The sequence below is a fragment of the Nycticebus coucang genome, chromosome 6, assembly GCF_027406575.1.
Source record: "Nycticebus coucang isolate mNycCou1 chromosome 6, mNycCou1.pri, whole genome shotgun sequence".
Taxonomy (NCBI): Eukaryota; Metazoa; Chordata; class Mammalia; order Primates; family Lorisidae; genus Nycticebus; species Nycticebus coucang.
This window is the reverse complement of record NC_069785.1, coordinates 46877737-46901086: the sequence shown is the minus strand read 5'-3', so window position 1 is coordinate 46901086 and position 23350 is coordinate 46877737. Positions and strand designations below refer to the sequence as shown.

General features: G+C 51.8%; 1 protein-coding gene across 4 annotated transcripts; it reads left to right on the top strand.

The window, feature by feature from the left end:
* Positions 1–112: 112 nt before the first annotated feature.
* On the top strand, positions 113–20273 carry DUOX2 (dual oxidase 2). 4 transcript variants are annotated; one of them, XM_053593586.1, is made up of 34 exons: positions 113–248; positions 759–953; positions 1237–1326; positions 1575–1739; positions 2307–2494; positions 2617–2818; positions 2946–3112; positions 3497–3557; positions 3680–3776; positions 4196–4286; positions 4556–4658; positions 5220–5383; positions 5950–6125; positions 6338–6456; positions 6772–6909; positions 7111–7224; positions 7399–7598; positions 7875–8060; positions 9264–9489; positions 9570–9663; positions 11876–12057; positions 12592–12661; positions 12975–13043; positions 13563–13741; positions 13893–14123; positions 14294–14393; positions 15094–15143; positions 15420–15547; positions 15799–15952; positions 16979–17211; positions 17432–17590; positions 17937–18092; positions 18336–18464; positions 18758–20273. In XM_053593586.1, exons 2-34 carry the CDS (start codon positions 821–823, stop codon positions 18878–18880), a joined length of 4677 nt encoding a protein of 1558 aa, XP_053449561.1. In that variant the 5' UTR covers positions 113–248; positions 759–820; the 3' UTR covers positions 18881–20273. The 4 variants fall into 4 exon arrangements, with proteins under 4 accessions (XP_053449561.1, XP_053449564.1, XP_053449562.1 ...); XM_053593589.1 differs by having other exon boundaries at positions 127–248; positions 770–953; XM_053593587.1 differs by having other exon boundaries at positions 154–272.
* The last annotated feature ends 3077 nt before the right edge of the window (positions 20274–23350 follow it).

The window sequence follows — 23350 nt, the reverse complement described above, 5'->3', positions numbered from 1 at the left end:
TCCAGCTTTGCGGATTGTCGCTGCATTGGAATTTGGTTGGAACCCGGACTCCTTTTATAGGAATGTGAGGAGCTTGCGGCTTGGAAGTTCCAGCCCAGCAGCGGTGTAAGAGAAGTAGGAGGTCCTGCAAATAAGGGGCGGAGGACATAGTGCAAATAAGAGCCCCGCCTCCACAGCAGAAGGGTGAGCGCCCGGCCCAGATGCTCACACTTGACGCGGGTCTGTCACCTGCGGACTCCCGTGCAGCGGTGAGACTGAGAACCCAGAGGAGGGTGAGAGTGCAGCCAGGGAGACTGAGGATCGGTGGGGGTGGGGAGTGACATGGAAGCAGAGCCTAGAAGCAAAGATTTTAAGAGGAAAGAAGATGTCTGAGCTGGACGGAAGCCCTAAAACAGAGGGTTGGATCGGAGTTTAGGGCCCGTCAGGCAAGGACATTCATTACTCGGGATGGAGGTGGTTTAAGGGAGAACTGCGAGTCCCAAGCTCCCAGCTCAGTAGCCCCTTCCTCCTCCAGGAGAAACGGTGACTGAGAGATTTGAGGGTGAGGGATTTGAGGCATTAGGCTAGCTCTAGGAGGCTGGACCAGTCCTGCCTGGGACTGACATGCCCCAGAAGACTCGTGCCCAGTGGGTTCCTGTGGTCAGGGTTAGCTTTCTAATGGGTGGAGGATGGAGAACAATGCAATGCCACCAGAGCTGCCAATTGTCCTGGAAGAATGGCGTGCGGTTGCTGGTCCTGGTGATGCTTCTTTCTAACAGCACTGCTTCAGAAGTGAAAAATAGCTGGTGCTCTTCCTCCAGTGCCGGCTGTAGGGTTGTATATGGCACGTCTGTTCTATGCCCCCTCACATGCAACCTCCCGCCGCCCACGCTGCAGAGTCAGCATGTTCTGCTCAAGACTAGAGGCACTGGTGCTCCTGGGAGCTCTGCTGACTGGATCCCTGGTTCCAGTGGGTAAGTGTCAGTCTCCCTAGTTACGGTATGTCACTCAGTACTTCCCCTGGGAGTAGGGGAAGGGAGAGATGTAGGCAGCGGCTCCCTGAGGTTAGAAGGTCGGGCCGGGTCCCAGTGAAGTTCAGCAGGATGGGAAACTTCCTGCGCGCCCGCCACACGGCACAAGAATCTCCCCTTGTGTCGGTTGGGGGCGCTCTGCGAGCAGGGGAAGGGCCGGCTAAGGCCCGCGCGTACCCAGGAGTCGCTGGAAGGCTGGTGCTGAGGGAGCTGTCTGTGCCCACAGGCGGTCAGGACACGCTCTCACTGCCCTGGGAAGTGCAGCGCTATGACGGCTGGTTCAACAACCTGAGGCACCATGAGCGTGGCGCGGCAGGTGCGTCCTGGGGCCGGGGTAGGGGGAGGCCTCAGCTTGCAAAGGAAGTCTGGCGGGAGGACCCAGGGGAACACGAGACCAGCAAACCGGCTTCTTAAGCTGCTCGATCTTACGCACGCCAGGGGCCCAGAGACCCTCGGGAGAAAGGCTTTTGTCAGTGAAGGTGGGGCGTTGGGGGAGGAGCTGGGCGAGGTTTGGGGGCTTCCGGGAGATGCAGTGTTCTAAGTCCTGCTCTCTGCCTGCCGCAGGCAGCCGGCTGCATCGCCTCGTACCAGCCAATTACGCTGATGGAGTGTATCAGGCTCTGGAGGAGCCGCTGCTCCCCAACCCGCGCCGTCTCAGCAACGCCGCCACGCAGGGTGAAGCAGGGCTGGCATCGCTCCGCAACCGCACGGTGCTGGGGGTCTTCTTTGGTGAGGGCAAAAAGGGAGATGGGGTGGGGACGGCTCGCTTAGCACCTGAGAAAGGGGCCCCGAGGCCCTCCTACAAGTCCACGGGAGACCTATCTGAGATTGCCAGCCTCTTCCTGCCGGCTAAGCGGCACTTCGAGCTTGCTTTTATTTCAGAGGAATTTGGGGTATCTGGACAGGAGTATTTGCTCCCTTAGTATTTTTCGTATACCTCACCCCAAACCTAGGAGTGCCACTGGATCCCTATTATAGCTCTTGGGAACTAAATGCCCGGGGCCGCCGCGCCGACCCTGTAACCGCCGTCCTCTGAAGAGGGGGGAGGACTGGCTCGGAGGGCCTTCACATAAATTATATCGTTTGATTCTCACAACAACACTTTGAATTAGGTGGGAAGGGTACTATATTCCCATTTTGCATGATAGAAAACTGAAGCTAAGCCACAGCGCTGGGATCAGAGCTTGCAGTGGAATGTATTTTGGCACCTGAGAACGCTTGGGGGTCACCCGGACTGTAGGGAGAGAGCGATGCAGAGCGTTTGCTCACCTTTTTGTGCCCCACGCTTGCTCCCAGGCTATCACGTGCTCTCGGACCTGGTGAGCGTGGAGACGCCCGGCTGCCCCGCCGAGTTCCTCAACATCCGCATCCCGCCCGGAGACCCCGTGTTCGATCCCGACCAGCGCGGGGACGTGGTGCTGCCTTTCCAGAGGAGCCGCTGGGACCCCGAGACCGGACGGAGCCCCAGCAACCCGCGGGACCTGGTGAGGCGCGACCGGCGGCGGGAGCGGGGCGGGACCCGAGGCAGGTGCGGCCCCGGGCTCCCGCCTTCACTCACCTGCCTCCGCTCTCCGCTTCCCGGCTCACCCGCCGCCTGGCCCCGCAGATCAACGACGTGACGGGCTGGCTGGACGGCAGCTCCATCTATGGCTCCTCGCACTCCTGGAGCGACGCGCTGCGGAGCTTCTCCGGGGGACGGCTGGCGTCGGGGCCCGATCCCGCCTTCCCTCGAGACTCGCAGAACTCCCTGCTCATGTGGGCCGCGCCGGACCCGGCCACCGGGCAGCGCGGACCTCAGGGGCTGTACGGTGAGGCCGCGGGACCGGCGTGTAGGGGGCGCGGGTTGCTGGCTGGTGCTCTGAGCCTTTGGGTTCCCTCGGTCACGCCGCCGCTGCTCTCATCTCTTGCCTTGCGTCCCCACGCCGCCCTGTGCAGCCTTCGGGGCCGAGAGAGGGAACCGGGAGCCCTTCCTGCAGGCGCTGGGCCTGCTCTGGTTTCGCTACCACAACCTGTGGGCTCAGAGACTGGCCAGCGAGCACCCAGACTGGGGGGACGAGGAGCTGTTCCAGCACGCTCGCAAGAGGGTCATCGCCACCTACCAGGTCAGCCGGGCCGCACCTCTGCGACTCCTGTAGGTCCACGGGAGGGGAGACTCCGTCCCCCGCAGAGCTGCCCGTCCTTGGACAACCTCCTCCCAGAAACCTCTCCCCAAGGAGCTAAGGCCTAGGAAATGGCTCTCTAAAGGACAGGAGGCAAAGGCTTATTTTCTTGAGAGATTTTGCTTGTGATTATTATTTAGCTGCCTCCCCGTCCCGCGCCCCCCGCCCCCATCCCCTGGTTCCTAGTAAGGACTGGCCTCACACCACTCTTGTTTGAACCCCCTGCCTGATCCTCACCTCTGCACCTGAGTCTTCCTTGGGCTCAGATCCGTGCAGGTCCTGCCAGGTCCAACGTGGACCTCCCCCTGCCCTCTCTCTGACCCTCAGAACATTGCTCTGTATGAGTGGCTGCCCAGCTTCCTGCAGAAAACACCCCCGGGGTACACAGGTGAGGAGGTGGAGAGGGAGGATGGGAGCTCTTGTAGGAGGGTTTGTTGGGGGTGGTGGTGGTAGAGGTAGGGGTGGTTTGAAGGCTAAATTCTTCTGTCCTGTCTGCTCCCCTTCTCCCAGGATACAAGCCATTTCTGGACCCCAGTATCTCCCCTGAGTTTGTGGTGGCCTCTGAGCAGTTCCTCTCCACCATGGTGCCCCCTGGCATCTACATGAGGTGGGGGGGGTGTTGTGGTGGGAGGGGCACAGCACACTGGCAGAAGTGTAGAATGACACCCCCCCCCCTTGAGGGCATGGTGCTTTTTACACGCCTCCAGTTTTATTGGGAAGGGAAGCAGAATTTGCTTCAAACTGTGACCCTGGTGTAAGAGGTTTGGTCTTAGCAGGGAAATCTCCCCCCTCTTTCCTAATAGCTAAACTTTGGTTGCTGAGTGTATGATGTGTCCAGGAGCTAGGTCATCCTCTTCCCTCCTTCCCTCCCCACCCTATGTAGACTAAGACCCTACTCGCTCTTCAGTAAACACACATTGCCAAATCTCCGCTAGGTCCAAGTTCATGGGCTGGGTATACTGTACTCAACCTTGTCTTAGCTTCTTCCCTAAATTCCCTCACCACATCCTTGATTCTTCCTTTCAGAAATGCCAGTTGTCATTTCCAGAAGGTCCTGAACAGGAATTTTGACAGTTCCCCAGCTTTCAGGGTCTGCAACAGCTACTGGATTCGGGAGGTCAGACTGGGGTCAGGGCCAGGGGAAGCTAGGCAAAGTCAATCTCTTCACACAGGCTGGAGAAAGTAACCATTCTGGTTGTTGGGTATTGCTGGTCTGGGATGGTGGGAGATGAAGTATTGAGAAAATTATCTAGGTACAACAGCTCAAGAAAGTCTGGCCCTGGCTAAGGGCTCTTTGTCCTGAGGAGTTGTAGTGGTCCAGGCTAAGAGGGATTGATTTCTGAGTAGGGGAATTAGAGCCTATATTAAGTAATTGTTTACTTCCAGAACCCCAATCTGAACAGTACCGAGGAGGTGAGTCAGCTGCTGCTGGGAATGGCCTCCCAGATTTCAGAGCTGGAAGACAGGATAGTGGTTGAAGATCTGAGGGGTAAGTTCAAAGCCAGAAGATACGGAGGGCCAGAAAGTCAGGGAACCCAGGAATCCTTCTAGGTTAGTCAACAGGCAGACTTGGGGTACTCAAGATGCAGGAACAAAGATATACACACAAACTTAAAATAGCCATTAGAAGAAAATATTTTTTTCTTTTTGCTTAATTTACAATTTTGTGTTACTTTTATTTTAAATTAACTATGTCCGAGTATGGGTGGGTGGCACCATAATCTCTTTGGTGCTTAATTAGGTCTCTAAAGTTCTTCATCCAGCTCCATCTTAAAGTTAGGAAAGCATAGGATAGGGAGTTTGCTGCTTGGTGACTAGAACAATCTTGAGTCTTAGAGGAAGGATCTTATGAAAAAAAACTGCCCCTGAATGCACATGGTGACATTGGTTCCACACCCAGACAAGGTCAATATGGGTGCGGGTCTGATATAGAGGAGTGCTGGGTACCAGAGGAGGGAAGGGCTATAGTGCCCACAGCTGAATGCAAGGCTGCAGGACAAAGAAGGGTTGGGAGGACTGAGCCCATAGTCTGGTCTTCTCTCCTCCTCAGATTACTGGCCTGGCCCTGGCAAGTTCTCCCGCACAGACTACATAGCTAGCAGCATCCAACGTGGCCGAGACATGGGGCTACCCAGCTACCGCCAGGCCCTGCTGGCTTTGGGGTTAGAGACCCCAAAGAACTGGAGTGACCTCAACCCTAATGTGGACCCCCAGGTAAGGAATGATTATAATGGCAGCCAAAGCTTTTCTGTGGTAATAGTGCTCCAAATCCTTTGCATATGTTGGCTTAATCTACATAATGTTATAAGATAGATACTATCATTGTCTCCATTTTACTAATGACACAGTTGGTAAATTGTAGACCCAAGATTTACATTCAGCCATCTGACTGGAGAGTAAGTTCCTAACTACTACATTGTACTTCAGAGTGGCACCTGGGTTGGGTGCCATTGTCCTGTTCCTGCGGGGTCCCACTCCAAGGGTTGGGTACCTCTGAAGCTGCTACTCATAGAGACCAGGCAGTCTGAATAGCAAAGGTCACAGGATATAGTCCTCAGCTGCCTGACAGTGGTCTCACTGTAGGTAGGGACACACGGATCCTTCCATGACTTTTCACCCCTCTAAGGGGGGCTGCTTAGGAAGAGGAGACCAGTCTTGAACAATAAGCCAGGCAGCTGCTGGGATTCTGTGTTTGAGGGATGGGGCAGTGGTAGCTGGCCTTGTCTCCCCTGACCCCCACACACCCTCACTCTCACTCCTCATTTCCCATGGTGTCCCAGGTGCTGGAGGCCACAGCAGCCTTGTATGACCAGGACCTGTCTCGACTAGAGCTGCTTCTGGGGGGGCTCCTGGAGAGCCATGGGGATCCTGGACCCCTGTTCAGCACCATCGTCCTCAACCAGTTTGTGCGGTTGCGGGATGGTGACCGTTACTGGTTTGAGAACACCAGAAATGGGTGAGGCCTGCCTGGACCCCCATCTCAGACTCCGCCTCAGCCTGGGCCCAGACCCTCAGCCTAGCCTTAGAGCCCAGGAGACTATGATTGTTAGCCCACCTCACTACCCTTCCCTAGCCCTTCTGGGTCTCTTTTCTCATCTGAGTCCTTGGGCCTACGGTTGCTGGCAGCCTGTATCCCCTTCCCATCCTGACATCCTTTTCCCATCTTAGGCTGTTCTCCAAGGAGGAGATTGCAGAAATCAGAAATACTACCCTGCGGGATGTGCTGGTAGCTGTCACTGAAGTTAACCCCAGTGCCCTGCAGCCCAATGTCTTTTTCTGGCATGAAGGTGAGTGGTCTGGAAGAACACAAGTGACAGTGGCCATTGTGTTGCCCAGAGAGCCAGGCACCTTCTCTGTCAGGCAGGGAGGTGTTGGGCTGGCTCCCACGGTAGGGATTGAACTGGCATCCAGGCTGCACCCTGTGTTCAAGCTGGGTGGATACTTGACCTGGAGAGACAAGATAGGGGAGAGGACTAAGTTACAGGGGTGTGGGCCTGGGGAGGAAAGAGAATACCTTGGTCCTTCACAAGACCGAAGAGAAGGAGGCCCGACCAAGGAGTGAGATCTTCAGACTTTAAGGTCTTCCGTGTCTTCCCCCTCAGGTGCGCCCTGCCCTCAGCCCCGGCAGCTCACAACTGAAGGCTTGCCCCTCTGTGTGCCCCTTACTGTGCTTGACTTCTTTGAGGGCAGTGGCCCTGGCTTTGGCATCACCATTGTGGCCCTCTGCTGCCTTCCATTAGGTGAGCTCTTCACCCCTGCCCTGTCTCTCTTCTTCAGTCTCCACAGACTGGCCTTACCTGTTGGCCTGCAGGGCTAGCTCCTTCCTGCAGTTTGAGGCCAGGCACAGGGAGCCTTGTGAAGGGAGAGGGCAGCACCCTGGGCCTCAGTGAAGCTGCCTGTGAGGGGCTCCCTCCCCACCAGCTGCCTCTGATCCCTTTCAGTGAGTCTGCTTTTCTCTGGGATGGTGGCTTATCTCCGAGGGAAAGAGCGCAAGAAACTACAAAAGAAAGGCAAAGAGAGTATGAAGAAGGAAGCAGCCAAAGATGGAGTGCCTGGTGAGGTGGGGCTGAGGGGAGGGTGGGAGAGAGGGACAATGGGGAGCCTGGGAGAAGGGACCAAGTTACAGAGTGGGGAGAAAGGCTTCAGGGTGCCTGCTCAGACCCAGTGCAACTAACCTGAGGACGAGAGCCTGGAGACTGAACTACTCTGCCCAATCTTCTCTTCTCCAGCAATGGAGTGGCCAGGCCCCAAGGAGAGGAGCTATCCCATCACCATCCAGCTGCTCTCAGACAGGCTGCAGGTCCTGGACAGGAATCTTGCTGTGCTCCGCATAGTCCAGCTGCGGCCCCCACAGCAGGTCAACCTCATCCTGTCCAGCAACCGAGGCTGCCGCACGCTGCTGCTCAAGATCCCCAAGGAGTATGACCTGGTGAGGCTCACCCTGCCTCCCCTGCCTGGGCTGCCCCCAGCACCTCCCCTCTCACAAGTGAGGGCCACCCTGCCCTCAGCTGCACAGCTCCCCTGTGAAGACCCCCAGACTCACTCTGAACCCCTCAGGCTACCACCTGGCCCCAGCCTGGAAGCATGGGGTGTGGAAGGGGGACCTCTTTTTTCCTTCCCTCAACCTAAGGCCCTTTGAGGGGAGGTTTAACAGAATCCTGAGCTCTGAGGAGCTGAGCTGTAAGAGCACCCTCCTCCCACCCAGGTGCTGTGGTTTAATTCTGGAGAGGAGCGGGACACCTTTGTGCAACAACTGCAGGACTTGTGTTCACGCTGGGAGCTGGGCCTCCATGTGGCTGAGATGGGTGAGAGAGAGTTATTCAGGAAGGCTGTGACCAAGCAGCAGCGGGGATGCATCCTGGAGATCTTCTTCAGACATCTTTTTGCTCAGGTGCCATAACCTGTGCCTTTTAAAGATGGGCCTGGTCCAGGGGATGGAAGAAACTGGGGCAGATAGAACTCCACGTGGGTGCATTAAGCTATGGTCTGGAGACAGCCTTGCTTCAATCTTGGCTTTGCCACTTAGCTGCATGACGTTGGGCAAATCACATCATTTTTGCTTTGTATCTTTGTTTTCTTATCTATAAAACAGTGATTAAAATTGTATCCATCCCAATGCATTGTCCTGAGGGTTCAGTGAGATAGTCTACTTGAGTGGTTCTTAAAGGTTGGCCCCTAGAACCAGCATTGACCTCAACTGGGAACTTGTTAGAAATACAGTAGAATCTCAGTAGTTGACCATCTCCCTACACTGATCACCTCCTTCAGTTGACCTTATTTTCATAGACCAGCATGCAACACATGTGCATACCAGTAACAATAGGCCTGGTTCCTTATGTTGACCACCTCCATATGTTGACTGGTTTGTTGTAGTCCCTTGGGTGGTCAATTTACACAGGTTCTACTGTATAAATTCTAGGTTCTTCCTCAGGGAAACTGAATCAGGAACTCTGGGTGGGGCCCAGACATCTGTGTTTTAACAAAACTTCCAGGTGATTCTAATGCACTCTAATGTTTGAAGAATAGTACAGTGCTTAGGCCAGTGGTTCTCAACCTTCCTAATGCCGCGGCCCTTTAATACAGTTCCTGTGGGTCGCGACCCACAGGTTGAGAACCGCTGGCTTAAGCCAAGCGCTCTGTACATTGTAGGCATTTAACAAATGATAGTTATATGTGACTTTTAAACTCTCTTCAGAGGGGCAGAGACCAAATCACAGGCACATGGCAGCCCTATCTGAACTGGTAAAGAGCATAGCCCTAGCTCTTTCTGTCCACTGTGTCTTTCACATCTTCTGTTTCCAGTATAAGTTCTCTCTTTGCATTTCCCAACTTTGCCCCTTTCTCTGCTCCCCACTTCCCACTCCAGCGCTATCCCCACTGTGGGTCAAGGGAGAAATGGGCCGACTGCTAGAGATTCCATTTAGCCCCTCTACAGGAGAACAGAGGCCCCCATCAGTATATCTAATGATCAGGAGCCGCCACTAGGGCTCAACCTTTCTGATTTAGATTTTGGGAAGGTGGAAGGGTCACTGAACTATTTGCAGCCCAGGTCTCACCTCCTTTTCTCCCTCTTTCTGCTATTGCCCAAATGTAGGTGCTGGATATCAATCAGGAGGATGCGGGGACCCTGCCCTTGGACTCATCCCAGAAGGTGCGGGAGGCTCTTACATGTGAGCTGAGTAGGGCTGAGTTTGCTGAGTCCCTGGGCCTCAAGCCCCAGGACATGTTTGTGGAGTCCATGTTCTCTCTGGCTGACAAGGATGGCAATGGCTACTTGTCCTTCCGGGAGTTCCTGGACATCCTGGTGATCTTCATGAAAGGTAGGGGGTTGGGAGGTGGTGGGCTATCAAAGAGCCAGGGTCTTTCAGCAGGAAGGTGACCTGCATCCCCTTCTTCCTAGGCTCCCCAGAAGATAAGTCCCGCCTAATGTTTACCATGTATGACCTGGATGAAAATGGCTTCCTTTCCAAGGATGAATTTTTCACCATGATGCGGTATGGGATGGGCCCTGCCAATCCTGAGATGTCCTGATGTTTTAAACAAGAAAACAGGTCAGGTCAGCAGAGGGTTGGTAAGGAGGTTGGCTGGCCATCTATGTTGAGAGGAGACCTAGACAGTGCATCCAGCTTCAAAGTTTACCTGCCCAGCATTTTCAGCACTTTCAGCACCAGCCAGAAAAAAGTCTCCCAAGTTAAAAAAAAAAAATTATGTATATAATAAACAAACAAAAAAAAACACTAATATAACCAACAACAAAAGTCCACAAATCCCTTCTGGATGCCTTTGGACCTTTGTAAACCCTCTCACAGCATGCCTAGCCCAACACCATGCTTTCCCAAAGAAATAATGGATGTATGACCTTGGTTGCTCTTCTAATCTTCATCACTATGATAGGAGTGATAAGTTTCTCTATATTCCAACCCTTCTGTCATCTTGCTTCTTTTTTTTTTTTTTTAATTTCAGGTTAATGTGAGGGTAAAACTCAGTTACAATGTTTGCATTTGTTAGGTAGAGTTCCTCTTGTAGGTGTGCCATATACCCTTGCCTTATGCCCATTAAGTGGGAGCACACTAATCCCCTCTCTCCTCCCCTCTAGCTCCTTCCTTGTTTTTCCTCCCCTCAACTTGAATAGAATTGAGTTTTTCTCTTATGTGGGCATGTATTAGATCATCTACTGGCTTTATATTAGTATTGAGTAGATTGAATATTTGCTTTTCCATTCTTGTGATACTTTACTAAAAAGAATGTTCTTCAACTCCATCCAGGTTAATACAAAAGATGTAAAGTCTCCATCTCTTTTATGGCTGAATAGTATTGCATGGTATACATATACCACAGTTTGTTAATCCATTCCTGGGTTGGTGGGCATTTAGATTGTTTCTGTATCTTGGTGATTGTGAAGGTCATCTTGCTTCTTAAGACATTACTAGTTTGACATGCCAAAAAAACGCCAGCTTTGAGCATCATAGATTTCTCCTTCCTGAATATAATGCTTCAGTAACACAGCCCCCTCTCATGCCCATAAGGCAAGGCTCATGTCTCTCTTTGTTCTTTGTTGAATCCACCTCCTCTGCACTGTGATTGGCACATAGCCGGCATTCGACACATAGCTAACTGAATAAGACAAGATGAAATGGATGAGCAAATGAATATACACAGTAAATAAAATAGCCTAAATTCATTTACCTTATCTCTTCCAGTATTAAGTATGCCACTTAACTGCCATACCACTCTATAGTCCAGATATCCCAGTTGAACATGGGCTTCTAAACAGGCAAAGCTGATTGCAGTCTGTACCTGACTGGATGTGTCATTGTAGCCCTGGCCCCGGGGCTGGGGGTCTCCAGAGAATCTAGGAGAGGGTTCATGCCACCAAGGGCTGAGCTCCACCTTCACATCCTGTAACTCAGTGTGGATCTTGCTTAGTCTTGGGATGTCATTTTCAATATGATTGCTGTGCTTGCTGTATCATGTGGGCCCAGGTCTTTTTCTGCTGGCCTTACACAGACTTGCATGGTCAGTTTATTTTTGTCCCAAACCACAGCCTAAGAAAAGAGTTTAGGGCAGTGCCTGTGGCTAAGGGAGTAGGGCACTGGCCCCATATACCAGAGGCGGCAGGTTCAAGCCCAGCCCTGGCCAAAAATTGCAACAACAACAACAAAAAAAAAAAGAGAGAGAGAGAAAAGAATTTAGCCACAGTAGCTGCCACTGTGGGTGCCATCAGATTGGGTGTGGAGACACTCCTGTCTGTGCCGCAGGGTGTTGGTACAAGGAAGCAACAGTGCTGCAGCTACACCCCTCTCTGCTGTCTGATGCCCCCACCAGACTTGAAAGTGGGACCCAAGGGGAGGTGTGGGAGGCCTCAATAGAAGAGAGGAGGCAGACAGCCTGCCACAAGAGAGAGCCATGGCACACCCAGCACATATCCCTTCTCTAAGTGGACATTCATCCCAGTTGCAGATGCCCCCCTGTTTGAGGGCTGCTTTCTCTACTTGGTCAAGGTCACTTTCAGTTATGTTCTGCCTTTTGAGCCTGTGGCCACCCCACCCAGCTTAGTGTCAGCTGCAGACTGGATGAACACCTTCTCAGTGCCATTTCCTGGGTCACTGGTAACCACACTAGATAATCTGGGACCTGACCCGCCCTGCACCTGCCCAAGCCTGACCTCACGGGTGACGGGCTGCCCTGCCTCTGGTCTTCTCCCAGGTCCTTCATCGAAATCTCCAACAACTGCCTGTCGAAGGCCCAGCTGGCCGAGGTGGTGGAGTCGATGTTCCGGGAATCAGGCTTCCAGGACAAGGAGGAGCTGACGTGGGAGGACTTCCACTTCATGCTGCGGGACCATGACAGTGAGCTCCGCAACACACAGCTGTGCATCAAAGGTGGAGGTGTGTGAGTATGTAAGGAATGATTGGAGTCAAAATGAGAGTTCCTGGTGAACAAGACCCAGGTCTTACTCTTCTGAGTCCTTGGTGCTTGGTACAGAGCCAAGCTTCAAGCTTGTGTAATCATGGGCAGCATGTACTATATGCAAGATACGTGCTGCACAAAGAGGACCACTGGGGCTAAGGAGCAGGCTGAACTTTAGCCTACACACTGCTCAGAGCCATGGCCACTGGTCAGAGATGTATCTGGCCAGAAGGAGAGGCACTATTTTCTTTACACAAAGGACTTTCTGGGTTGCATCTACACAGAGAGGGCCTCTTTTCTAATTGCACAAAATTGCCAGATTTTCTGCCCTGGGTTCAATAGGTGCTTATGTAGGGAGCATGGGAACAGGGCTGGAACCAGAGATCTACACATGTCCAAGTCACTGGCAAGTGCCCTGGCAGCCTTCCCAGAGGTGGGGGAGAGGGAAGCCTCCCACCCCACTCCACTGCCCTGGTGGGAAAGCCTGCCCAGCCTCTTGTCCTCCTCTCCAGGTATTGGAGATATCTTTAAACAAAACATCAACTCTCGAGTCTCATTCATCACTCGGACTCCTAGAGAATGGTGAGCAGGAGTGGGGAACTGTCAGGTCTCCTTGGCTAGGTCCCCAGCAGAAAAATGAAGGAAGATGTTTGCCCTCAGAAAGGAGCTCCAGCATGTTCGCCACATGCTGCTCTAGAGCCTGGCTCTCTCCCTACCATTCCAGGCCAGAATCACTCTATAAAACAGATGACCAAATCACATTCATTTGTTCTACCTTGCCCCCTGCCTGGTTGCAGGAGCCTACCCTCTGCCTCCACCCCAAGCTCTAATCTTGCAGTTCTTCTTCTGACTGCAAAGACAAAGAGGAGGACAGACCCCATTTTCTTTTCCTCAGCTCCTATTCCGAGGGAATAAGGCTCCCTGCCTCAGAAGCTCCTATGCTGAAGAAAAGGTTTGGCAAAAAGTGAGTGTTTTCCAGGTCCCTGTGCCCAAGAAGATATGAGAGAAGTCTCAGGTTCTCTAGGCCCTGCCCACACCTCTTGACTTATAAAGAACCATCCTGAGTCTCATTCTATTTGTCCCTGACCCAAGTAGGGGGTTATAATATTGAATGAGTCTCATCCTCTCTCAACCTCTGCACCCCATTCTCCAGGCAGGGGACCTGGCTCAGAAGTAACATCAGGATGTAGTAAGGGGTCCCCTGACTCCTGCCTGCCTTGGCCACAGCAGTGAGGCCTGTGCAGAGTATAGGAAGAGAGAAGGACAGAACAAATGTGAGGAGGAGGTGGAGTAGCAGGAAAGGAGGGGCTGGGTAGAGCAAATGAAGATGGTGGTAAAAAGATTCAAGGGATGTGGGGCCTCCCTGGGAGGACCCCCCAAATGCTTTCTTCCCTTCATCAGTTGTGGTCCATCCTGGCCGCTGACAGATCACCATGTTGCCTTTCATGGACTGGCATTTAGGGAAGGCCTTCCCTTCCTCCAGGGTGGTGGTGCCCTCCTCCCAGCTGTACACTGAGGCACTGCAAGAGAAGATGCAGCGAGGCCTCCTGGCCCGGAAGCTGCAGCAATTCAAGCGCTTTGTGGAGAACTACCGGAGGCACATCGTGTGTGTGGCCATCTTCTCAGCCATCTGTGTTGGCCTGTTTGCAGAGCGTGCTTACTGTAAGAGATCCAGGTTGTAGGCAGTGGGCAGGGAGCGGACCCTGACCCCCAGGAAGGAGTGGAGAGCCCTCTCTCTGGTCCTCAACACCTGACACGGGTTCCCTACCCTGGCCTACTGTGCCATGCTGATCTACCCCCACTCCCACACCAGACTATGCCTTTGCCTCGCCACCCACGGACATTGCAGAGACCACCTATGTGGGCATCATCCTGTCGCGGGGCACAGCAGCCAGCGTCTCCTTCATGTTCTCCTACATCCTGCTCACCATGTGCCGCAACCTCATCACCTTCCTGCGAGAGACCTTCCTCAACCGCTACGTGCCCTTTGACGCCGCTGTGGACTTCCACCGCTGGATCGCCATGGCTGCTGTTGTCCTGGCCAGTACGTGGCTCCTGGGCAACCTCGCCTTTGCTGCACCCCCTGGGTCTAGCTCCTTAGGCTCTTACCCTTCCTTACACTTCCATCCGTCTCTCCTCCACGTGCCTCCTCTTTCCCTTGGGGTCGGAGGTAGAGGTGGCTCCAGTTGGCATTACTAACAAGGTCTCCTTCAGTTTTGCACAGTGCTGGTCATGCAGTCAATGTCTACATCTTCTCAGTCAGCCCCCTGAGCCTGCTGGCCTGCGTATTCCCCAACGTCTTTGTGAACGATGGGTGAGTTCTGGGGAAGGTCTCCCTGGGACTCCTGGAGTGGGCCTAAGGGTATAACAGAAACAAAATAGATGGTACCACTGCAGACACTTAGCCCCTCACTGAGTGAAGGTACAAAGCTTGGGGAAGCTGAAAGGTGACTTTCTTGCCTTCAGGAAGAAAGCTGGCTATGATTGTCCAAGAAAGGTGTTTGGGAGATGAAGTTAGAGACTCTGTCATACAACTTGCCATCTCAGCCTTTCATCTATTCACTGGGCATTTATGGTGCATGTTCCATGTGTCCATCCAGATGCCAGCAAGTAGAGATGTCAAGATACATGCAGTCAGTCATTCAACAACTGTTTATTGAGCACTTACTATGTGCCTGGTATTGTATTGTTCTAATGCTAGGGGTAGAACAGTGAACAAAACAAAAATCTCTGCCCACACAGAGCTCACGGAAAAATGAGCCAACCATTCAAGGAAACAAGGGTCAACTGTAGCAACAGAATTCAGGATAACACAGGAGGAAAAATTGCTGAGAGTGTGGAGGGTGAAACCAGGGAGGCTATGTGCCATGTTCCTGGGAAAGGTTTCTGGCTATCTGAATAGAGGCCCAGTAAACTCAGTAGTCAGGGCCAGCAGGAATGGAGTCATACTGTGGATGAGAGAGGCAGATCTCCTCCTGCCCCAGCCAGCGGCTCCATGTGCCTTTGCCCCACAGGTCCAAGCTTCCCTGGAAGTTCTATGTGTGGTTCTTTCAGACCGTCCCAGGTAGGGAGTGGGGCTATGTGTGGGATCTGGGGATTCTGTCTGAGGACTTCTGCTTTTGTCTCCATCCCTCCACGAGTACACACTTGTTATAGTGGCCTTGAGGTTCCCTTCGTGCCTGCAGGACAAACTCCAGCTCTAGCCCCTCAGACAAAGTGTTCTGGGGCCCCCCAGAGGGATGAGAGAGGAAGGAGGGCAGAATATGGGGTTGCTCTGTTATATTTTCAGCCCAGGATGAAGTCCCGAGACTACTTGCTGACCCTGTCCTCCTGCCCACAGGCATGACAGGAGTGCTGCTGCTCCTGGTCCTGGCCATCATGTATGTCTTTGCCTCCCACCACTTCCGCCGCCGTAGCTTCCGGGGCTTCTGGCTGACCCACCACCTCTACATCCTGCTCTATGCCCTGGTGAGGGACTTCTCTGGGCTAGGCTAGCCTGTGGAGCAGGGCACTCAGGATAGGTACAGGGCTGAGGGTGGTGAAGGAGGGAGCAGGGAGAATTGGGCCCAAGATCTCAGAATGAAACCTTGAGATCTGACACCCACACTCTAAAGCCACGGCCAGCCAAGTCTATCCAGCCCAGGCCTAATGCCAGGGCAAGGGGGTACAGGGTGGAGGCCTGGCTGGGTCTGAGTGGTACTGACTGGCCATGTCTCTAGCTCATCATCCACGGCAGCTATGCCCTGATTCAGCTGCCACGTTTCCACATCTACTTCCTGATCCCAGCAATCATCTACGGGGGGGACAAGCTGGTGAGCCTGAGCAGAAAGAAGGTGGAAATCAACGTGGTAAAGGCAGAGCTGCTGCCTTCAGGTACCAGGCCTAGCCTGACCCAGGTGGGGAGCATCAGAGGCAGGAGACAGCTCAGTCATCTTGGGCTGCATCTGACACCCTCAGGCACTCCTGGAGCTTTCCTGATGGAAATGCCAACCCAGGAAGGGCTGTGCTGAGCTCTCAGGAGAGTTGCAGGCAGAAAGGAGAGGCCACTGAAAGTGCATTCAGAGGAGTTTGAGGATGAGAAAAACCCCCGTGTGTGGCCCCAAGGGAGGGGAAGTGCGGGGCAGTAGGCCATGTATCTCTCTCACATCCATTCTCTCAGAGACAAGCAAATGGCCTGCCTAGATTGCCAGTTTATTACCGAGAATCAGCATTGGCCAAAATGGGGATTGATCTCACTGTGGAGGATGGCAAAAGATTTTAGGTGTCACAAGACTCACATTGTAGGAAAATAAATCTCCTGTCAGTTTTATTTCAATCAGGATTATGTAAGAATGAAGTCTCAGAGTGGTGCTGGTGTGCCTTTCTACTCTCAAGCATTTGCTGATCTTCTTCATTCTAGACAGAGTGGTCTGAGGCCCAACTGTGGCCAAGCAATAAACCAGCTAAAATTTGGTCACAAAACATGTTGCTTTCCACTTAGAGCACATGATACTAGTTTTCTACTTACTTTAGCGATAAAATTTCCTGTCAAGATAAATCAAATTGAAAAAAATAAGTCAATTTAGAGAAAAAGCATTAGATAAGTGCCAGCACAGGAGGTGTACAGATATGACCCATCACGAAGGTTATCCTTGAATGATGGAGGTTTGGTAACCCCTGAGATGATCTCTGGGAAGCCCAAGGCCCCTTTATCTAGAAGCTTGCTATTCAGTAGAATGAGGCTGGGATCCATGGTGGGAAGAGGGAGGAGAAAAGAAGAAGTGGGACTTCCTACTTCCAGCCCCAGGAGGCTCACTTGGTCAGACCATGTAACTACTCCTGGGCCTCAGGAGTGTGGCAAGTCGTCAGGTCCCAGGGCAGGCGTTCAGATCTGTGCCCTTCCCTGCCTGTGACCCCCAGGAGTGACTTACCTGCAGTTCCAGCGGCCCCAGGGCTTTGAATACAAATCTGGGCAGTGGGTGCGGATCGCCTGCCTGGCTCTGGGGACCACTGAGTACCACCCCTTCACGCTGACCTCTGCACCCCATGAGGACACGCTCAGCCTGCACATCCGGGCAGTGGGGCCCTGGACCACTCGCCTCAGGGAGATCTACTCATCCCCACAGGACAATGGCTGTGCCAGATACCCGAAGGTGCCCATGCTTAGGAAACCTCTTTGGGGCCTCTGACATTGGCAGAGGGTCTCTGTACTCCCTTATCCTGAGACTGGAAGCTCCAGGCCCATTAAGGCCAGGCTAAGAGAGGTCTGGGGTGTTCAGAAGAGGCTAGAGTACTCTATGTCCTCCTCCCAGCACTTCTGGCTTCAAAGCTGAGGCAGGGCTGGACTCATCTCATCTCCCCTTCTCTTGGCAGCTGTACCTCGATGGACCTTTTGGAGAGGGTCACCAGGAGTGGCATAAGTTTGAGGTGTCTGTGCTGGTGGGAGGGGGCATTGGGGTTACCCCTTTTGCCTCTATCCTCAAAGATCTGGTCTTCAAGTCATCTTTGGGCAGCCAAATGCTCTGTAAAAAGGTGAGTGTCTCTTCTCTATTCTTCACATGGAAGATAGGCAACCTGACTGTGTTCCTACATAACAGAAGAGGAGGGTGATAGAAAGTTCCTGACTCTAGGCCCTGGGTCTATAGGGCCATTCATGCACACTAGTTCATATGCCAAACTTTGAGGGAGGGTTGGAGGTGTAGCCAGAAGATCCTCTGCTGGGACCTGTCAGTTGGAAGCCTGGGATCAGGCTGGTGGGTCCTGCCAGGCTTTGGCGTCTGTGGGTAGTCTAGGGCCTTTCTGCCTCTCAGGCAAGGGCACCTGGGATGTAGGGAGTCTAAGCTGAGCTGGGACTTAAGCTCCAGATTTATGTCCCCAGATTTACTTCATCTGGGTGACGCGGACCCAGCGGCAGTTCGAGTGGCTGGCTGACATCATCAGGGAAGTGGAGGAGAATGACCACCAGGACCTGGTGTCTGTGCACATCTATATCACCCAGCTGGCTGAGAAGTTCGACCTCAGGACCACCATGCTGGTATGTCAGGGCTGGCCAGGCAGGGCAGATTGGCAGGTAGGTGAGTTTGCAGGGGAAGGCCAGATGGCCAGGGCAGGTGGGTGAACAGCCAGGCTTAGCTGGCAGGAGGGACAGAGCTGGTTGTCCTGACTCTCAACCTTCAGCACTAAGCCTACCCCAGTCTCTGTCTCTTGGGTTGTTTGTGAGCGGACTCAGGCTGGGCACTGACCCTGATCCTGGACCTAACCTCTCCTGTGCCCCCAGTACATCTGTGAGCGGCACTTCCAGAAGGTGCTGAACCGGAGTCTGTTCACGGGTTTGCGTTCTGTCACCCACTTTGGTCGACCTCCCTTTGAGCCTTTCTTCAACTCCCTGCAGGAGGTCCACCCACAGGTCAGTCCCACCCCTCCCACCATGAGACTCTTACCTTCCCCCGCCAGGACATCTGGCCCTCAAACACCCTGCATCTCTCTTCTGAGCAGAGAACTCCCACCCCCACCCTGGCCCAGGATGGAGTCAACTATTGAAGCAAGACTTCAATGTGCCCCTGGTCCCCAGCTCAAGCCTCCTTTTCAGGGCCTGGGCTCAAAGCCCCAGTCATTCTGGCCAGGCTCAAGAAGCAGCTTTCCCTCAGGGAGTAAACATCTCAAGGCTTCAGGCCTGTCCTAAATGCAATCCCCTGACAGGTGCGCAAGATTGGGGTGTTCAGCTGTGGCCCACCAGGAATGACCAAGAATGTAGAGAAGGCCTGTCAGCTCATCAATAAGCAGGACCAAGCCCACTTCATTCACCATTATGAGAACTTCTGAGCCTGCCCTCCTAGACTCCTGCTCCTAGCCTCTTGCCTTCTCCACTATGTCCCTAAGTTGCCCAGCCCTGAGCCCCTCCCTCATTGCCCCATCTATCTGTCCCATGCTCTGAGAAGATACAGAGGACCATTCTCCACCCCAATTTCAAGCAATGGTTGGTGTGGGAAGCAAACTGGAGAGGGGACAGTGCCTGCTTGTGACCACTGTGGGATGAAGAGATGTACTAGTGTTTGTCCCCAGTGGGTCCCCATGTCTCTGTTTGACTTCCACAAAATCATTGTATTTCCTTGGTATTTTCTTGGATCAGGCATTTGAGGGAGGAGGGGGAGGGATACCTCTGAGTGAGAATGTCCTCAGAGCCCAGCACAGAAGCCATGATGCTTAGAATCTCAACAGCTCAATTGCTTCAACTCAGTCTCCGGGCCTTCTCCCTCTAAGAGCAGCACTGCTCCTACCCCTTTCTGTCCTAGAGGGTCAGGAACCTTGAGGAGGGTACCAGGGAACAAAGTTGCCTCCTTACCCCTGATGTTCCTGAGGTCAGCTAGTGATGCCTTGACCCCGGTCTGACCCCAGTGGAGCAGTTCCTGAGCTTGGAGACTAAAGAAGTCCAGCCCTTCTGCCAAAGAGTCAAAACTCCCCTTCAGTTCCCTACTTTTATAGGAGCTGGGTGACCAGTTGCCCAGGACTCTCCCAGTTTTAGCACTGAAATCACATGTTCCAGGAAACCCTTCAGTTTCAGACAGATCAGGACAACTGGTAACCTTACTAGTTGGTGACCTACTAGGATGTCACCTCCATACTCAGCTCTTTAAAATCGTTCCTTTTCCTTCTTCATCTGACTCATTCTTAAAAAGCTGAGCTGTAGGGGTGGCACCTGTGGCTCAAAGGAGTAGGGTGCTGGCCCCATATGCCGGAGATGGCGGGTTCAAACCCAGCCCTGGCCAAAAAGCGCAAAAGAAAAAAAAAAAAGCTGAGCTGTATTTTAATTTGAGGTATAATTTGCATGTAGTTAAGTGTACAAATCTTAAAGTAATCATGTGCATGATTACCAACACCCAGATCGAGATAAAGAACATTTTGACATTTTCATCATTCCAGAAACTTCCCTTGAACCCCCTTCCAGTTAGTCTCTCCCAACTCCTAGAAGCAACCACTGGTGTGATTCCTGTCCTTCTGGTTTTGGTCATTGAATGTGCTCTTTTGAGACTGGCCTCTTGTGTTTACCATACACCTTTGTGATCCATCCCTGCTATTGTATGTATCAATAGTTCCTTTTTATTGCTGAGTAATATTCACTGTGGAGATGTATCACAGTTTATCGTTTTTTCCTGTTGATGGACGTTTGAGTTGTTTCTCATTCTGGGTGATTATGAATAAAAGTGGTATGAACATTCTTGTGCCTATCCTTTGGTGGCCATTATGCACTCTTGAGGGAGGAGGGGGTGGGAATACCTCTGAGTGAGAATGTGCTCAGAGCCCAGCACAGAAACTGTGGTGGGTTTATACCCAGAAGTGGAACTTCTGGATCGTGGAATGTTTCCCAGTCAGTAAGACCTGTGGAGGGAGAGTTTCAGGCCATCTTCACATCCCTATACCAGGCTCCTGCCATTGGCCCTACCTCCCTCTTCAGCAGGCCTGATGCCTCTGGGTCCCAGCCCTCTATATTAAAAGTATCTCTCTGACAAGCTGGAAGAACGTGAAACCAGGAGCCAAGAGACTTGGATTCTAGTGCCAATGTTACCTGTAAATAGCCACAAAGGAAAATCCCTTAACTTCTCTGAGCCTTATTCAAATGTCTGTGAAAGTATTGAGAAGTCAAATAGTGGCTCAGTGCCAGCCATATACACCAGAGCTGGCGGGTTCATATCCAGCCCGGGCCTTAACAAACAACAATGACAACTACAACCAAAAAATAGCCGGGTAAACAGCCGGGCGTTGTGGTGGGCGCCTGTAGTCCCAGCTACTCGGGAGGCTGAGGCAGGAGAATTGCCTAAGCCCAGGAGTTGAAGGTTGCTGTGAGCTGTGTGATGCCACGGCACTCTACCGAGGGCAATAAAGTGAAACTCTGTCTCTACAAAAAAAAAAAAAAAAAAAATAGCCGGGTGTTATGGTGGGCACCTATAGTCCCAGCTACTTGGGAGGCTGAGACAAGAGAATCACTTAAGCCAGTAGTTGGAGGTTGCTGTGAGCTGTGATGCAACAGCACTCTATCCAGGGTGACAGCTTGAGGCTCTGTCTCAAAAAAATAAAAATAAAAATAAAAAAAGAAGTCAGATAGTGCATGACCCTAGACAATTATGCAGATGAAAAAAGTTTTGAAAATACATTATAAAATTGCAGTGTATAATAATTAGTCTGACTTATTTACCAATAGCATCATACCTTCAGGCTACCAACCCTCCTGTTCCTTACCAAGTACACAACCAGCCTTTGATCCTGAACTCTAGCCCTGTAAGTCTTAGCCTTAGCTTTATTCCAAAATGTGACCTATAAGTGCCTTTCTATTTCATTCTAAAAACTGCTCAAAATATTTCTCTGTTCCATCCAAATTCACCTATCCTTGGTAGACTGGAGAATGGCATTAATGTGGCTGTCATAATTATCCATGGCACTCCCTTATCATCCCTGACCTCCCTGTCCCCCAAGGACCCAAGTGAGGTTCTCCTAAAGATTCTGCAATCATGGAAGATGTATCTCCAGCTAACTCTTGCCCAAACCCTGGACAATGCTACATGCACATCCATCTGGACAGAGAAACATGCCATTAAGACCTTGGGTAGCCTCAGGTAGCACTCAGCCTCTCTGGCCTCTGTCCCAACTTCACACCCCAGCCAAGCTTCAGGTATCAGCCATAACCACGTATTCATGTAATCTAGCTGCTCTGTCAAACCCTGCACAGTTCCCAGAAAGCCACCAAATGAGTGGGATAAAAGTCAAGGACTTGCAGAGAGGGCAAAGTGTCTCTGGCCTGGTCATTTCCCAACACTCTTCGGGAAGTGGGCTGAAAAGTAGGATCTTGCGGCCATTGTGCGATACGCCCTTGGGTTGAGAAAGTGAGGTCATCAAGTCCACAAGGGTATGTAAGGGAGATTAGGATTTGAAAAATATGTAAACAAGGGAGGCTACAAAAGTGTTCCAGAGAAAGAGGACAGGAGGAAGATGACTCAGAGAAAATTCAAGGAATTTTTATGTGAACAGTGTAAAAGAAATCTTCTCTGTTCTGGGTCACAGAGACGTCGGTTGTAGACCCCAGGACAAAGTCCAATCCAAGCCCTACTTCACAGGAACAGGCATGAGGATGAGACTGAAGGAAGATAATACCCTGTTTCCCGAAAATAAGACTTATTTTAAGGTGTGCTCCCAAAGATGCGCTAGGTCTTATTTTCAGGGGACAGCTTATCTTTCCTGTAAGTAGGTCTTATTTTTGGAGGATGTCTTATTTTCAGGGAAACAGGGTAGAAGAAATCATATGGGATTTGTTGGTAATGAGACTGGAGATGGAGAAGATGAAGATGAGGATGAGATTGGATGGAAGGGCTTTGGGACCTGTGTAGGGGGTGGGTGAGGGGGAAGAGAATGGATCAGGATAGAAGGTGAGCTCTGTAGAAGAGGAAGAAAGCCTGGATCATTGTCTTTTCCTTCTAACTTTCCAGCCCCAACTGAAAAGAGAGAAAGTTGACAAAAAGTGACATCCTTCTCACCTACTTAAGAGTGAGAGGGCTCTTGGGTCAAATTGGGTTTGAGTCACAGCTGGGTGATGTTGAGCAAACAAAGAAAACTTGGTGCCTCAGTTTGTGGGTCCATAAAATAAGGATAACATTAGTATCTGCTTCAGGGTAGGTGCAGTGGCTCACATCTATAATCCTAGCATTCTGGGAGGCTGATGCAGGAGGATTGCTCGAGCTCAGGAGTTTAAGGCCAGCCTGAGCAAGAGCAAAACTCCATCTCTACAAAAAATAGAAAAATTAGCTGTAGTCCCAGCTACTCAGGAGGCTGAGGTAGGAGGATCACTTGAGCTTAGGAGTTTGAGGTTGGAGTGAGCTATGATGATGTTGCTGCACTATAGCCAGGACAACAGAGTGAGACCCAATTTCAAAAACTAAAAATAAAAAATGAGTATCTGCTTCCTAGAGTTTGGGAAGATCCAGTGATGTAATTTAATTCAACAACAATGTGTGCTGAGCATCTATTATGCCTAGGCACTGACCCAGTTCCTATGGAACTTACAAGTTTATGGAAGCAAACAGATAATAGGTTAGAAGGAGAAAGGGGGGAAGGAAGAGGGGAAGGAGGAGGAAGAGAAGGAGGAGGTGTCAGATAATAAGTGTTTTGAAGATAATAAAACAATAAAATAATAGTGAGTGACTAAGGGTGATCTTTTCGATAAGATGATTAAGGGAGGCCTCTAAGAAGATGACAAGATTGTAACTAACACACACAGAGCTTGCTGTGTGCCCAGCACTATTGTGC

Excerpts from the sequence above, each read along its gene's own strand:
- DUOX2 (XM_053593586.1), top strand. The coding sequence starts at position 821 with ATGGCACGTCTGTTCTATGCCCCCTCACATGCAACCTCCCGCCGCCCA. Across the intron at positions 9,664-11,875 it reads GAATTTTTCACCATGATGCG|GTCCTTCATCGAAATCTCCA; the intron begins GTATGGGATGGG and ends GTCTTCTCCCAG. Across the intron at positions 17,212-17,431 it reads GCTGTGCCAGATACCCGAAG|CTGTACCTCGATGGACCTTT; the intron begins GTGCCCATGCTT and ends TTCTCTTGGCAG.